The sequence below is a fragment of the Talaromyces marneffei genome, chromosome 1 (assembly GCF_009556855.1).
Source record: "Talaromyces marneffei chromosome 1, complete sequence".
NCBI lineage: Eukaryota > Fungi > Ascomycota > Eurotiomycetes > Eurotiales > Trichocomaceae > Talaromyces > Talaromyces marneffei.
Window position 1 is genome coordinate 5596862 of NC_072348.1, and position 16852 is coordinate 5613713.

A 16852-nucleotide genomic window follows, 5' to 3' on the forward strand; every position below is an offset into this window, starting at 1 on the left:
CAAATTCAGACGAAGGAAATTCGAACAGGAATTAAAATAGGCGCAAGACGGAAAGCAAAGATGTAAGAAGGAGAGGGTAGGTATATATGGTTGCGACAAATAAAAAAAATCTCTAGCGGCTCCCCGAAGATTCGCTCTGGTTCGCTGCGGCTTCCACGAGCGAATGATGCTAGGCGGGGTAGCAGCTGGGTCGACTCTTGTTGCTCAGAGTTCACTGCGTAACCCCGCGCTTGTACTGATTGGGACTGGTATGACCGGAATGATGTCGCCGATTAATCCGAACCGTTGAAGGCACCAAGGCACCAAGGCATCCACAAAATTTTGCGCCAACACGCTGTTGAAAGTTCAGACAGCTCATTGCTGTAGGAAATCCAAAAGATCTAGCGATGAAGACGATGGTGTCGATTCTCCTGAACGCTTGGAAGCTAGTAGAGCTTGGAGACCCCCTTGTTTCCTTGCCTTAGCTCTCTTTTTGCTGTTTGCATTCTCCGCCGTAGTCTTGATAGAGCTCTCAGCAGCAGGCCTGCTTGTAAGGTTCACGGTAGATTGGCCAGTAGTAGACACCTCATTACTCGCAACAGCTTGTATACTTGCAGTCGAGGTACTGCCTGCTTTCTGTAACGGTCGGGGTTGGCTAGGCCGACGTTGAACAGTCCGGCTGGAGCAACGGAGACATCTGTATACAATAGCTTCACGTGAGGCAATCAATGCTGGGCGAGTTTTACCACCCCGAGTCCTATATTTAGGTTTCACTATCTTTGTATAACGAGATCTCCGGGGAGTGCCACATGCATTGCACCAGGACTCATGTTGTCGCGGTTTTATTGACTTGAAATCTTCATGGAGGATGTCGTTGTGCTGTGCCATCAGATGTGACGCGGTGGAAATACTTCTAGAACAAACCAAATTTGCAGCATTCTGCAGGAATTGGAGCCGCAAACTCGACTCATATGAAGCCATAATTAAGGGTCAAAAACAATAAACAAAGCTGTACAAAGAATTGCCCAGGCGAAAGAGCAGCGAGGAATATTGTAAAGGGAAGTGCCGAGCGAGTACCTACAGCAGAAGAAGATATGGAAAGCGTTCGTCTGCCGGGCACTTGCCTTCAACAACCACCACCTTCACAACAACCTCACCTCTTTTAACCAGCCTCTTCTCCCCACGATGCAACCTTTCCCTTTATCTAATTCACTCACACTCTGAAAAAAAAAATACTTTCTCTTCACCCTTCACCTTCTTCCTTCATATTTCTCTATCTTTTCACATTAGATCCTTTCAACTTTGTCCATTCATCAACTGTTATATCGCTATTACTCTTTCCCACATCTTACATCTCTCACAAACCTTTACAAAGAAACTTACTCGACCTCGATTCTGGACTGCCATGTCAAATATGGCTTCCGCGCGTGGAGTTCGTATTGCGCTCGAGGGCTGTGTAAGTCAAAAAAAGTCGTGTCTTGCCGATCAAGTCACTGATATGCATATAGGGACATGGAAAGTTGCATGACATCTACGCCGAAGTTACAGAGAGCGCAAAGTCTAAGAATTGGGATAGTGTCGATCTAGTGATTATTGGTGGGGATTTTCAGGCAAGTTTTTTTCTTTGACCTTCTCTCACTCTCCTTTCATACTAATGATATATCAGTCCGTACGCAACGCAAATGACCTCACTTGCATGTCCGTGCCGTCGAAGTTTCGCCAAATTGGAGACTTTCATGAATACTACAGTGGGAAAGCGATTGCTCCCTATCTCACTATCTTCATCGGAGGCAACCATGAGGCTGGTAACTACCTCTTCGAGCTTTACTATGGTGGCTGGGTAGCGCCCAATATCTACTACGTGGGTGCTGCCAATGTTCTTCGCTTTGGACCGTTACGAATTGCAGGCCTTTCGGGCATTTGGAAAGGTTACGATTATAACAAGCCCCATTTTGAGCGACTTCCTTACAATGAGGATGATGTAAAGTCAATCTACCACGTCCGGGAACTCGACGTGCGAAAGTTGATGCAAATCCGCACCCAGGTTGACGTGGGACTGTCTCATGACTGGCCTAGAGGCATTGAGTTATGCGGGAACTACAACCATCTCTTCAAGACGAAACCGTTCTTCCGAGAAGACTCAGAGACTGGCAAGTTGGGAAGCCTGGCGGCTAAATACGTGTTGGATAGACTGCGCCCTCCTCACTGGTTCTCGGCCCATCTTCATGTGAGGTACACAGCCCTCGTTACCCATGATGAATATAAGCATCCCCGGATACAATATCAAGCAACGAGACAGAACCAGCCAGTTGCTCAAGGCACCGACAAACCATCAGATACAATTCAAGCTTCAGCTTCGATTACATCAAACGAAATCCCTCAACAACAACCCAGCACTCCTACTAGTGCCATCCATGCATGGAATAGTTTCTCGGCAGTCGCGGCTAAACAGGATGCCGCGGGTCGAGAGAAATTTATTAAAGAACAATCCCAGCCGACCCAAGATCGATCGCTTAATATCCATTCCATAGGTTCGACCTTCAAGCAGGTTTCGCAGGACGGCACTAGCAGGAGGATTGTTACGGTGCATGAGACCCCCGCTGCTCAAGAAAATATCATCGTCAAGAACAGAGATGAAATTGACTTAGACCTCGACTCCGAGAATGAAGGTGGGGAAGGTACTGATAGCGACGAAGTTGTACCGATGGATGTTGATTCCAAAGCGGACATGAGGGTTGCGAATGCTGCCCAGACTACTCAACCTGCTTCTGAACATATTCAACAAATACAAATGTCCGCAGATGAGGGTAAAGTAGATGAAGACCTTCGTCAGCAACTCCCGGAGGGCTTTCAACGCCCGGTAATTGAGCCAGCCCGTTATGGACCTCTTCCCGATCAAATATTCAACAAACATACTCAATTCTTGGCATTGGGTAAATGTGAAGAGCAACGCGCCTGTCATGAGTACCTCGAGCTCATGGAGGTGAACCCCAGTTCTGAAGAAGGCGACGCCCAGCCACCCTTCTGTCTCCAGTATGATAAGGAATGGCTCGCGATAACCCGTGTGTTCGCCAATCAGCTCGAGCTTGGAAATCCTAAAGGGCAAGTACCAGCTGACCTGGGTGACGAGAACTACAAAGCGCAAATCGAAAAGGAAGAGGCGTGGGTTCAGGAACATATTGTTGATAAGGGGAAGTTGATCATCCCTCAAAACTTCGAGATTACCGCACCTGTCTACGATCCTGAGGTACCAATTCATACCAAGGACATGCCACCAGAATATAATAACCCGCAGACCGTTGCCTTCTGTGAATTACTGGACATTGAAAACAAGTTCTTCCTCACCCCGCTAGAACGTGAGCAGCGGATGATCGATGGACCTCGCCCCAGCCATGGAGGGTTCGGGCACGGACGTCATGGTCAGAACCGTGGGCGTGATAACGGTTGGGGTAGAGGAGGCCGAACTGGCGGTGGACGCGGTGGCCGAGGTGGGCGAGGGCGTGGAGGCCGTCGCGGAAGCTTCACGCCTAAATGGTGAAATGAACCAAGCGACTTACGAGTCAGAGATCTGCATCACTTATCAGAACTTCGACGGACACGAACAGTGATGTTAGTCAATTGATAAACTGTAAGTTATAATAGATTGTTTATCTTACGAAGCATCGGAATGATGTCATGATTTGCCTCCCTGTAGCATACAAGATTGAAAACAAGTCTCGAACTTTGATCACTATAATTCACTCAATCTCTTCAATTCTAGGTCGTGGTGTAGAAGCCAACGGATCAAGATCCAGCCCAGCAATTCTATCACCCAAATGTAGATCCTGTTCACCACCCCCTCTCATAGAAGACTGCGCATTAATACCCCAGAGTAAACACTTCTCCATCCATGTTTCCAGGTTTTCCACTAACACGCGTACATGACCCCGAACAACAACATCAGTCTCTTGACTTTCCACATATCTCAACGTATTTAGAATACTAGGTATATTCCCAATCGTAGTCGGGCCGCGCAAGGAAGCTGGCTCGTCTAGAGGATAGTCCTCTGCACTGATCGAAAAGCCGAAACCGAGTTTCTTCGATCCAGTTTGTAGATCTGTATCCATAGCTTTGATCAAATCGAGGAGTAAAACTGCACTGGCACGTCGTAAAATTGCGCTCTCGGGCCCTGTTTCGAGTCTCATTGTTGACAACGCGAGATCAACAGCCGAAGATGCAAGACTTGGTCCTAGACCGGCTAGATTAGTTTGTATCGCACTTGCGAGGATGGAGATTGCCGAAGCCCGGACGCGGATGTCATCTGGTTCGATGTCTGAGGCGGCGCCGGAAGCCCAGGCTGAAATGATGCTTGCTGAATGAGCTGCTTGCTCGGGTGTCTCGGTCTCAGAGTCTTCGTTGTCCGGAAGCAGTGTCTCGATATCCATCGCTGTATCATGCAGAGCGGGCGAGGACACTTTCCAACCCGCTGGCAAATTGAGGTTGTTTTCTCGCTCTTTGCGCTCCTTTTCTCGTTGCTCCTTTTCGATTTGTTGTCTTCGAGCCTTTTGGGTTTGAGGTTTGGATCCGCGTCGGCCGGCGACGGATATCATGCCCTCGCCGATGATGCGTGCGGCCTCACCCGTCAGAGCTTCGCCTAGATCTTCAACTGTGCGGAGTAACGACTCTCCAATCTTGAGTCGTTGATCTAGTGTTCTTTCCTCGTTTCTATCGGCGTACTGATCCACGAGGGTCTTGATGACAGTACGCGGATGGTTTGATGCCAACTGGCCGATGAGTTTGATTGCATTCAAATAAATAAATTCTTCATTTGCGGCAGTTTCGGAACTTTGACCGGTTATGATTGATAGCAAAAGGGTCATTGTGGAAGGAATGTCGAGCACGGGGGAGGATTTGGAGATGAGTTTGGATAGTAGTGAAAGACCTTCTGCTTGTACTGGTGGCAGCGGGGATGTAATATCCTTCAAGGCCTGGTGGTGCATTTCCAGGTCTGTGTTTTGTGGTGGAGTCGACTCATTTGTTTTCTGTGTTCCATCAGGAGACTCTATCTGAATTTCCAGTAGCATAGAAGCTGTGAAACCTGCTTTCGATAAAGCAGGTGTAAGACTCGGACGCAATTCATCTAATTGCGACTTGATTTCTGATAACAAGGGAAGAATTGATCGCGACATTACAAATTCAGGAGATGACAAAATGCTAGATAGAAGACTGAATGTAGCAGAAAGCGTCTCTGAAGTATTCTGGTCATCGTCTTCGTTTTCAGCTGCTTGTATATCAACAGACCTTGTTGCAATATTGGCTAGAGATTCAAGAGATGCTTTCCCACTTTCACGTATTCTTCTTCTTCGACCTCTGTCATGCATCGCTTTGAGCTCGCTTTGTATAATTTGTTGTGCGAGCTCGAGGATTTTCAGTGGCCGTCGGGACAAAGTATCCTTGAAGTCACTAAGAAGCTTTTCAGCTATTTTGGCACTGACCAACTTTGCCACGATAGCATTTGATTCCGTCCTGGGATCTAGTTGTAAGTTGTCCAGAAGATTGAGGGCATCAACCGTTTGTTTTGATGAGTCAATCAGCCACCGCTCGCTGACATGGAGGAAGACATCACTTGTACGATCCTCACTTCGAGGGTCGCAACCGAGTAGCTTTGAGAAATTGTCTGCATGCAAGTCCAGTTCGTCCAGCAATTTGATTATATCGAATTCAGATGCTTCACGTTTGATTAGATTCACATCACCGCGAGTGCCTTCTTTATACGTCCAGTTGATGCTTCCGTCCCACAGAAGATTATCGGCCAATTTCAGATAGGAAGGAAAGCCTGGTGATAGAGTAAAGAAAGTCTGCAGCAGCGCCCAGCTTTTGTCGTATAAGACCTTTTCGTCCTTCCTGGGTTGAGTGAAGCACGTCAAGCCCCACAAGGGAAGTAAAATCGGCTGGACTAAGCGCTTGACTAGCCCAGGATTGGGGTGCTGTAAAGCCATGACGCTCAATCTGTCTAAAGCTAGTGATAGCGTTGATCCCTCAACTAGGATATCGGTTGGAGCTGTATACGGCTGCATTGTAGCCTGACCTTGAGGACCAAAAAACTTGAGCCACTTGCTAGCCTTTGTATCTACTGTTCCAGTCATTGCTTTGAATAGAGGCTCCACGAAGATAGAGTGACCGATGGTGCCCGGAGAACCATATGCCTTCTTTCCTAGAATTCCGTTACCCACCACATATGCTGCAGTGCGTTTAAGGTCGGCATCTTCGCTATCAATCAAGGTCAGAAGTTGCGGGGCGATAGCCTCGAAGTAATATGTCGGATCAGTATCTTGCGGAACAGACGATAGCAACTTGGAAATTTGCATAATGGCCTGGACAGTGATAGGAGGTCCATTGGAAGATGGCTCCGAGGCATCTACACCTTCTCCTAGTGCAGGAGCGAATTGAGAGGCGAGGAACCATATGATGTGAATGACTCCATCACTCCGCAAAGCAAGTTTCGATATACGACTGGAGATCAAAGCCTTAAACCATGGCGCTGCATTTGGCTGTAGAAATGAGGAAAGTATGGGTAATAGAAGAGAGGTGGGAGTCCTATAATTGTTTTTTAGCAGTTTGCGTTATCAATGTGCCGGTATGCAGATCATACTCAGCAATAATTTTCTCAAATATCTGTTGCGCGTTAATCCTCTCTCCATCAGATATTTGACGCGAGTTGAATGCAAGATCAGCAGCAGCACTTATGACATCGCTCAAGACTCGTCCTTGAAGCAAGGATTGAATTCCTCCATCGGACTCATTTAGCAAGATACTTGTCAATGCCAGTAAAATTCGATAAAGAAGCACCTCATTCCGTGGCTTGTCGCTGGTCATTTCAGGAGCCTGTCTAGCAACAACACCCGTGGGCAGGTTGGAGATCACTCTCTTTTCCAATGGTATCCCGACACCTGTAGACAGGCATGGGTATACACCCTCGATGGAAATCAAGTCCAGTAGCGTATAGATAACTCGACGTCTCTTGGCATCTTCACGAGCATCTTCCAGTTGTTGCTGAGACTCATCGCGAGCATTTACCGCAGACACAAGGGCGCTATGGATGCTCTCAAGATGTTGAAGTGCTTCTTCTATTACCGAAAAGCGAGCCTGTGAATCATCGTCTGTGCTGGAGGTTGACGGATGCCGACTTAGAATTTCAACAATCGAGTTTCCAGGCCTCTTGCGAATTTCATCTTATGGGAAGTCAGCCAGCTGCATACTATATCTACAAGGAATATTCATTTGCCTGCCTCGATCTAAAATGGGATGCAAAAACTGATCGGCGGCATTGAATGCAGCCTTGACTGTTGGGATATCCGTCATCTCGAATCCTTCACATACTGTGTCATACTGTAAATCAGAAAAATCCTTTTCACACCTACTATAGAAAGAAGTCGATATCGTCAAGAAGTTGGCCTCCGCAAGCCGGGAAGGTGACATAATTGATAAACCATCACGTGATCTCGCGTCACTGGAGTGACTGGACGCGTCTGATAGGTACCGAAGACGGCTTCAGCTCATCCGCTTCCCACTCTTCTCCTCTCTCCCAACTCTCGTCGGTTTCACGAGCTCGTTCAAAGCTACAGCATTACAAAAATGATACCGTCTTGGTCAAAATTTGTTCGGCCGATCAATATTCTTTGCTAGTGACTTTCATATCGGCTCTGAATCCCTCACTTCATTCAGCTCTCCAACCATCGGTTATCTGCGCTCCTCTCTTGATCTCGTCCTTCGCTCTCTTGCCTTCAATGGCACTTATACGCGCTCATTCTCCGCATAGTTTCCCAATATCTGCGTTTAGCTTTTCAAGCCCCTTGATGAGGCCCGATTCCTACTACGCTTTCTGCCTGCAGTGCGAGTCAATACAACTCAAGGTGGATGCAGTATATTGGAACTTAACCCTAAGAACTTAGTCGGTTCTCAGTTTCACGGTTTTTGGTTATCGAAATCTTGACTAGCCGATTTTGCCCTTCTGGCGCTGAATGGGTCAAAGAGAATCGAAATCTTCCAGAGTGTTGGGCTGCACCATACGTATTAAGATCCCAAAAGGGGCACGTGTCGGTCTTCCTATGCTGGTACGCCCGGATCATAATGGAATGTCAAATATGTGGGGGAAACCAATGGATAAATCGGGAGAGATCTGGTGGAACACCACGAATTGGCACTTTGCTATTTCGAAAGGCACCGAAGTATCAATTAACTACGTTGAGCACAACGGTTTTGATAAAATCGCCTACAAACACCTGGGTACTATCTTTGTCTTTCTGAATCCACTCGTCGGAATTGAGGTCGTATCTCGTACAATTCCAGCTTGTTCGTGTGTACACCCTCTTAGCGAGGTTTGGAAATTCAAAGAGTGTCCTGGGGTCTTTGCATGTGTTTGTATATCTAATATACAGCATTAGCATTTTGGCACGTTGTCTGCTCCGGTCGTTGTTGTGTTGTCTTCACCGCACATTTATCTTCATACGGGTGTCCCCTATCCCAGGAACCTTGGAAATTCTTATCCCTTTTCTCGAACCCGACTCCTTGGTGGACTTTTGGATTAACCTATTGTTTGACCTTTAATCACGGCATCCGCCACTGATGAAGCTTCATAGAAGGTTCCGATCCGCCGTGTTAACCATCTCTTCTGAGGTTTAGCCTTGGAATCGATTGATGGGCGCCGACATTGGTGGAAAGTTTTTTTTTTTAAAAAAAATTTGTCCAACCCCTTCAACAAGCGATTTTTGAGGATGTCCTTTGTTCGCTATTTTGCCCTCCAACGACATCTGAGTCTGGAGAGGAAACAAAGACTAGTCTCTGAGGATGCCGTATCACACACAAGAGAGAGGTATTCTGTTGCACTTGTGCACAAAGTATGAGGACATGATTATTTGACTGCGCAAGATTTCGCCGATGAGCTGTTCGTGAAACCCGGAAGATAGTAAATGTGGCGCAAGGAATACAGCCGACAATATAATCAAGAAAGCGGAGATTTTTGAAAATGTGGTGGCTTTGATTGCTGTCGTGGGATTCGGGCAGTTCGTTCTCTTCTTCTCGCCTGTAAATGCTGTCGTGGACCGTCGTTTTGGCTTCTTAATTCTGAGATATCTATCACTGATTGGGCGAGCGTACAGTCAATCATTGACTCTCACATTGGATCTCGGTTGTGACTTTCGTTGAAAATTGGCGAATGTCCGTGGAGGGACCTCTCTCGAGTGAGGATCAAAGCTTCGGCTTGTCTGAATCGGTTGATTTTGTCTCTTTTTTTGATTGTCGTTGCCGCGCGTTCAAGTGAAAAGGTTGGTTGAATTGTTGCATGCGCCGAGTAGACCTGTTCAGTAAAGTCTTTTGACTCTCTGATGCTGTCTTCCATGAAGGCGATAAGATACCAGTTTTGGAAGTGAAAGATACTGGACCGAGACAGGAAGGGTTATGGTGGAGAACCGCCGTTCTCTTTGGAGAACGGCCACTTTATTTTTTATAAGTTGCCCTGATCGATGTCTTACACAAAGCTTGGCTAACTACCGCGGCAGATGCTATAGGACGGGAATGTATCAGCGAGGCCTATCCGTGGAAGTTGGAAGTTGGAAATTGCGTTGTTGTGCAGGAGCAATGGTACAATGTCTGAAAAGGGAAAGAAGGATCGCGCCTTCCGGAGGCGGTTGCAGGTTGTGTTGACATGGCTCCTTCCTTGTGTACCATCCACACAGAAAGTACTTATTCTTCTCTTGTTGGGATTCCCTCCCATTTCATCTCTTCAGTTTACTCATTTCTCTGCATACTTCATCTCTGTCATCAACATTCTTCTATATTCTGAACATCCTTGTGTATCAAGTAGCTCTGAATACTCATTATCGCTGCCCAACATGTTTCTCGTCGGTATAATCATCCTGCTCTACGCCTCCCTGTCCCTTCAGTACTACGTTCCCGTCGCCAACCAGGGTCGTGACTCTGGCCTTTCTGCGCGAGATACCGATCAAGAGATTCATCCCAACAGGATTGCCACCGTGGAGGATTCTTCCACAGACATCCACCTTGGTCAGCACGACGCTGTTAGTAGAGCACGCCTTGGCGAGCAATGTGGCCCTAGCAAGAAGAAATGCGAATCATACCTCTGCTGCTCTGCAGCTGGTACGTTGGTGCCGACTCTCCCACATCAATTGTCTACAGATCTGATACCATGGCTCTTTAGGTTACTGTGGCCTGACAGCCGCGCACTGCATGTCTCCGGATTGCCAACTTGGTTATGGCACATGTGACGCTGATAAAGTCCCTGTGGGCAAATCCACGAAGAGAATTCAACGCCCACACATAGGAGGGGTCCCCTATGGTGAAGTTATTCTGTCTTGCAAGGCACCTTACACATTTGCCATGACGTACGATGATGGTCCCAACGAGTTCACCCGTGATCTCCTGGATATCCTTGACAAATACGAGGCCAAGGCGACATTTTTCATTACCGGAGTGAACAATGGAAAGGGACAAATTGATGACTTTACCCGTCCATGGGGCTCACTGATCCAGCGTATGCATTACAGTGGTCATCAGATTGCCAGTCATACATGGTCCCATGAAGATCTGACGGCTTCACGTAAGCTACGAAAGAAGCAAATTCTGAAGAACGAGGCAGCACTTCGAAACATCATCGGCGGATTCCCAACTTACATGCGTCCTCCGTACTCCAAATGCGATGAAAACTGTTTGAGGGATATGGAAAAGCTCGGATACCATGTGATTTCTTTCAACATGGACACAGCTGACTATCTCAACGATGACCCTAAAAAGATCCAGCTATCCAAGGATATTGTCGACAAAGCTTTGACCGATCCAAACCTCGATGGTCGCCCATACCTGGCCATTGGACATGACATTCATGCCCAAACAGTCTATAACCTGACCGAGCACATTTTACAGCGCGTCAATGATGCCGGATACCGAGCAGTCACTGTTGGAGAATGTCTGGAGGATCCTCGTGATAACTGGTATCGCTGGGACTACAGATCTGTTTGACATCTTCGTGGCGGGAACTCACAAAAATGACTTTCTTGTATGTATTATCTCATTGCACCGACACCTCTGTCGATATGCCTGTAACACAGTTGTTGTATACTTATTGTTTTCTCGTTCTCGTTCATACTCTGAAGTGACCGAGTTTCTTCATTATAGATAGATGTATTGTATTAGTTTCATGAATCAATATGCTAAAACACCAACACTAATCATTCCACTCCATTCTCATTAATGTTACATATTCATATTCGTGATAATATATGCATAAGTTAGTCCAGTAGATCATAGAAAGTTATCATCAAATCGCAACAAATCCTCTCAAATATTACCGTTGGCTCTCACTTCCGGACAACCTTCAGCAACGGCGCAATTCTAGCCCTCCGACTCAAGCCCACTCTAAACGGGACCTTGCCAGCGCTAGAAATGGGCGCCTGTTTCATTGCATTGTTTTTCTCTTGAGGTGTGGGAGTCTGTACTCCTCCTACGACTAGCGTTTCAGGGATGTTTGTAGCATTGGAATTATCCATTGCATCTGGTACGTGTTGTTTGATGTTGTCAATCTCGACTTCGATGTCCTTCTGTTTCCCCTGTTGCGGATCTTGTTGTTGTATATTGGAAATATCCTGAAGAGCAGTCTGAGTTTCAGCGGAGGTCGCTGCTGGTTCTTCAATGACTTCTTTCTTCTTACGGCCACGCTTTTTGGAGACTTTTATTTCCTCTGTAGCAGGGGCTTGTCCCGTGGTATTTGTCTTTTCATCTATTGTTATGAAATCAGTTGGATTCGTCTCGATCCAGACAACATCCTGATCGGCTTTTAGTTCACTGGACTTGTTATTTGGTATATCGGAAGTTGTTCTGCTGCGTTTGACTTTCTTCTTTGACGCTTTCACAGTAGTTGCAGTAGCGGAGTTTGTTTCATTTGTAGACCCTTGATCTCTGGATGGGTCAGCTGCTGGAGGCTGCTCCACTGTAGCATCGTTATCCTGCTTCTTTGGCCGGCCCGGCTTTTTCTTGGTTGGTTGCTGCTCTGTGACCTCAGCTGCATTTTCAAGGACAACTTTAACCTCGCTATATGCAGTCTCGCTAGTATCCTGCTTCTTGGGCCGTCCTCTTTTCTTTTTCGTACTCAAAATTTCAGTATCCGTCTCAGATGGCGGCTGTTGAATGACCGGTTCTTGGACTTCATGTATAGCCGTCGTGGCCCCTACTACAATTCCTTCCTGCTCTTCTGGTAGAGGATCCTCTGAGAACGGTATCGTAGGCGGTGGTGTCCCCATCGGCAGCGGCTTAGTTTCAACATCATGTTGCATGCCACTATTATCTTCCACAGCGGCAACTGGCGGAAGCGAAGTCGCCGTCTGACGCGGTCCATTCGGATCAGGCGATGCGAAAAAGTCGTAAGACGAACCGGCTTCATCATGTTCTTTCAGCAAGGTATCTTGCGTATTAGTATTTGAGACCTTTCGTCGCTTCGAAGGATGGTTAATGTCGTCTGCAACTACCGTGTCATCGTAGTCTGCGTTGGAAGTTGGTGGAAGCGAACCCAGAGCGTTATGCGGCGCATTGACGGTGTATCGGAAACTGTTGTCTTGTAGTTGCATTTGCTCCGCGTGGAAGTTTCCAAATGGCATGACTGTATGTCACGTTAACCAGAACCCTTCTTCAATGTGAACAGCGACAATTTGAATGTACCATTGCCCGGATTCGAATTCGCAGTCGACACCCATCTCTCATCCTCATAATCACCTTCCATAATAGACGATTCCGACCGCAAAAACCTATCGAAATCAACTTGCGGTAGATCGCTGGCCGAAAATTGCGCTTGTGCTTGTTCTTGAATAGTCGGTTGATTCTCATGGACACGCTTGATCGCTGTGCCAGGTCCTTTCGGCGCAAATGATGAATCTTGAAGAGGGTCACAGGAGGATGCGACATCAGAGAGAATGTCTCCATCCTCGTCATCAGAGTCTTGTATGACGCGCTGTGAGGACATGACTGTTGCTCAATGGGTTGGGGGGAAAAGCTGTCGAGGTGGGATGTACTTGTCGCATCGCACCTTCCTATCGGACGCGCCCTATCGCGTGTTTAAACAAAAGATTGCCACGCGTGCACGTGCTGATAAGATAAGATAGTTCTCAATATCATTCTAGACTCTTGGTTACAGGACAATTTGTTTCTTTGATATAGATTGGTTCATAAAATGCCAAATTGGGTATTTCTACATTGCTAACTATCTATAGACATATAAAAGATTCACGAATCCTCCAATTAATCAGTACCATGCAATCCCATAACACCCCGGCCAAAAAACTCGCTCACTGTTCCAAACCTATCCTTACTACGCTTCAATTCTTCGGTGAAGAGATCATGTTGATCAGCAGACTCAACCTGGCGACGACGAATGGCTTTTATAGTCGCATTTTGTGGTGCACATATGGGGCATTCGGCGTCTTCGCCTGTCTTGTTGAGGCAACGTTGATGGAAGGAGTGCTTGCAGAGGAAGTGGACAGTAGGTAGCTCAAGGCCTCCACCGCACGATTGACAGCGACGAGCTTGGAATACAGCGGGTTGCGAGTTGAGTTGCTCGAGTTCTTTTCGCTTAGTCTCTGTTTCGCTTGTGTAACTTGAAATTAAGCGACGATTCTAGCCGATAATTAGTATATTGAAAAGACTGTCAACTCTCTCGCAGAGATCCGAGGACTTACCGTTGAAATTTCCTTTCGTTCCCGCTCAATATTCTGACTGAGGTATTTCTTAATCATACCCATTGTGACAACTGCGTTGGTGCTTAATGCTTGAATGACTTGTAATGGGGCCATCAATCCCTCCTCGTCAATTTTCTTGAGAACCACATTCAACTCATCGCCAACTTCGGCTAAAATCTTAGGGCTAGATGCAAAGTAAGCCAGAGCGTCAACGTATAGCTGAGGCTCTTGTGGACCATATTTCCGTAGTGCTTTGATGACACCTTGAGTGTCTTTGGCGGCGGTATATGACCGAAAAATGTCTGATCGCAGCCCTGCTTGCTCCTTGACCAGTGTCGTGCCTTCTTCGAAATTGGACAAGTCCGAGAGAAGTAAGACATTTGATGTTGATATAGGTATCTGTGCGCCGGTTAGTCGTGAAACATTAGTTGTGATAGTTGTATTCACTTACATCCTTGCCCTGAATTAAATTCTTGGCTTTTGTTTCCCAGTCAGTCTTGACGCTAGGATCTTTAGCCTTCTTTGCATTGTCGAGATACATCTCGAACAGAGTAGTATACAAGTCGATTCTATCCTGCTCACTCCAAGACTTCTCTGATATTAAAGACTCAAGGAAGACGATAAATTCAGTTGGATGATCGACAAATGCCGAAAACGCACTCCGAGGCTTGGGAATATCATAAATAGGTATAGCATCGGTGTTGTCAGACTCCGGCGATAGCTGAGGTTCAGACGGCTGAGATGTCGTGACAGAACTTGCGCCAACATAGGGCAGAGGTATAAAGGCAGCCAAATTGCGAACTGCGCTCTGTTGAGGCGCCTGAGACTCCGAAGGGGGTTCAATGTCTTGCTTCGGACGGTATTTGCCGGTGTAGAAAGTGATGAAAAGCTGGGTTGTGTCCTGTGGGCAATGCCCTAACAGTACTCGAGCATACTTCATGAGGTTGGGATAGGCCTATACTAGTCAGTCGTTGATCCATTTATCTGAGGGAACAAACATACTACATCAGGTTCAAGGCGAGAAATGAATTCTAGAGCTTCGGCATATTTCTGGGAGTCTTCGACGAGAATGCTGACAACCATGTCATTTTCGCCGTGTTTGGTAGCTAGATATGCGGCTTGCTCAAAGTAACCTCCCTGGCGACACATGGCAATGGCTGTTTCAAGATCGAATTTCAGCTCACCTGGAGCTTTGATGAATGAATCTAGTTTGGATGTGTCTTTGAGTTTCGCATAGCAGTTGAGAAGTAATGTCGTGTGATCTGCTGTTGCTCTATCATGGTCGTGGAGTTCTTCCAAATACTCAATCAGGTTGTGAATTCGCCGTGTATCAAGGAACTGTTATCCATTAGAAATTCAGTACATACACGAAGATAGAATAATGCATTCTTACCTTGCGAATGACTTGGGAAGGTTCCGTATTGTCTATAGCTCTCAGATATTGTTGCATGGCTGTATCGTAGTCTCCTTTCTGATAGAGAAAATCGCCATATTTGCGGAATATAACATTCTGCTGTAGTGTATCAATTCCCGCTTTCTGGGCAAGGTTGATCGCCAAGATATAAAGATTTCTCTGGTACAGAATCTCAAGTTTCTGTTGCAGATTTTTCTCATGATACCGAGTGATCTGAAAGATGTTAGCAATGGCCTTGAATCGGGCAGGCTGCTTCTACCTTTCCATCTGAGCCTATCAAGAACAGATCACCCCAGATAGTAAACACAGTCTTGGGGCGAGAAATGAGTGCCTCTGAATGTGCAACAAAATTCAGATCAGTGTCAAGAAAGGTGAATGTGGTGGTGTTGAAAATATCATCCGTTTGACCAACGCTAAATCTGTGTAGCGGATCTGATTTTGACGCAGCGGTCTTTGGCGGGCACACCAGAGCCACATAGCCCTTGAAAAGATTCAAAGAATGCTTAGGGCTATCATACGCAAAACTAGGCCCGCGTCCTCGTAGACCATATGTATGTATGGCATCTTCTCGCGCGATCAATATGTCGCCTGTTTCCTTGTCAAGGGCCATACACCCGAGTGCACAGCCCGCATCTTCTAGTACACGCGCCGGCTGGCCTTGACCCCTACCAGCAATTGTGAGTGTAAGAATTCGGTTTGTAGTGGCTATGAAAAGAGTGGTGATTGTGTGGCCATGTTGCACTTCTAGTCCGGTTATTGGTTCCTGCGACTCAAAGACAATCCGCTGTCTAGCCCCCCGGTCATTGATGAGGTCGCCCCGAATGATAGCAACCGAACCGTTCGCGAAACCAACAGCAACTTGTGATAGATCTTCGAGGCAGACAAACGTTGACACCTGTGTGCTACTCAGCAACTATATCATGAATAACGCATAGGAATACTAACCGGGAAGGGTCGTCGGCCGTTCTGAACAGACACCGTCGACAAACATCGCGGAGCACCAGTCTTCTTCTCAATCTTATCTAGAGCCCAGACCTTCAGCACAGGCTCATTCGGTAAATCTTCCGCAATAGTAACCAAGAGTGAAGTCCCCTCGATTTGTCTCATGTGTCCAATGACTCCGGCATCGTGCGCGTTGAAGGACCGAACGATCCTGAACGTATGTGACAATATGTGTACTTTTCCATCGTTGCTTCCTATGAATAGATTATCGGATCCAGTGCATATACACGCGACATCATCCTACAATGTATCCAGAAGGTCAGCATATGCCTAGAAGCTCCTGAGAGCGGGGGAACTCACGTTAATGACGGCGGAGCTATCGTCCGGAACCTGGACTTGAGAAACCTCAAAGAAATTGAACGCTTTCTTCTGTAGCACCAGTTAGTTCGCAATCAAAATACAATGAGTGCAAGCTATACCGAAGTCAGAGCCATTTCCCTTGAACCCACGCCATCAGGCGACGATGAGTATAATGGGTTGTTGCGGGTTGAAGCTTCTGGGTGGAGCGCTTTAGCTTTATCAAGTCTCACGCTAGGTCGCATTGGAACAACCGGTTGCTCCACCCAGATTCTAGGGACGTCATACCCACCCAACTAACATATGCCCTAAGAAGGCTGTCACTGTCCACCTAGGTATATCGAAAGGGTAGACTCGACTTGTATCTTTTGTATCTCAAATGATTACATGCAATTCTTTGATGTATGCCTATCTAGACTCTTATGACCAGTGAAGGATTTTT

At 46.7% G+C, this 16852-nt stretch overlaps 5 protein-coding genes across 5 annotated transcripts; 2 read left to right on the plus strand and 3 right to left on the minus strand.

The window, feature by feature from the left end:
• Positions 1–1393: 1393 nt before the first annotated feature.
• Positions 1394–3517, plus strand: EYB26_002057 (uncharacterized protein; the record flags this gene model as incomplete). The annotated part of the gene is made up of 3 exons (XM_054261365.1): positions 1394–1435; positions 1488–1589; positions 1646–3517. The coding sequence occupies 3 exons, from the start codon at positions 1394–1396 to the stop codon at positions 3515–3517; spliced, it is 2016 nt and encodes a 671-aa protein (XP_054117340.1).
• Positions 3518–3716: 199 nt separating this feature from the next.
• EYB26_002058 (uncharacterized protein) lies at positions 3717–7320 on the minus strand (the record flags this gene model as incomplete). Its single annotated transcript, XM_054261366.1, has 3 exons — positions 3717–6555; positions 6611–7190; positions 7248–7320. 3 exons carry the CDS (start codon positions 7318–7320, stop codon positions 3717–3719), a joined length of 3492 nt encoding a protein of 1163 aa, XP_054117341.1.
• A 2528-nt stretch (positions 7321–9848) lies between these two features.
• On the plus strand, positions 9849–10992 carry EYB26_002059 (uncharacterized protein; the record flags this gene model as incomplete). Its single annotated transcript, XM_054261367.1, has 2 exons — positions 9849–10113; positions 10175–10992. The coding sequence occupies 2 exons, from the start codon at positions 9849–9851 to the stop codon at positions 10990–10992; spliced, it is 1083 nt and encodes a 360-aa protein (XP_054117342.1).
• A 338-nt stretch (positions 10993–11330) lies between these two features.
• EYB26_002060 (uncharacterized protein) lies at positions 11331–12985 on the minus strand (the record flags this gene model as incomplete). Its single annotated transcript, XM_054261368.1, has 2 exons — positions 11331–12625; positions 12685–12985. The coding sequence occupies 2 exons, from the start codon at positions 12983–12985 to the stop codon at positions 11331–11333; spliced, it is 1596 nt and encodes a 531-aa protein (XP_054117343.1).
• Positions 12986–13260: 275 nt separating this feature from the next.
• EYB26_002061 (uncharacterized protein) lies at positions 13261–16655 on the minus strand (the record flags this gene model as incomplete). Its single annotated transcript, XM_054261369.1, has 9 exons — positions 13261–13635; positions 13698–14096; positions 14149–14652; positions 14700–15035; positions 15091–15324; positions 15371–16006; positions 16057–16353; positions 16414–16482; positions 16533–16655. The coding sequence occupies 9 exons, from the start codon at positions 16653–16655 to the stop codon at positions 13261–13263; spliced, it is 2973 nt and encodes a 990-aa protein (XP_054117344.1).
• Between the last annotated feature and the right edge of the window lie 197 nt (positions 16656–16852).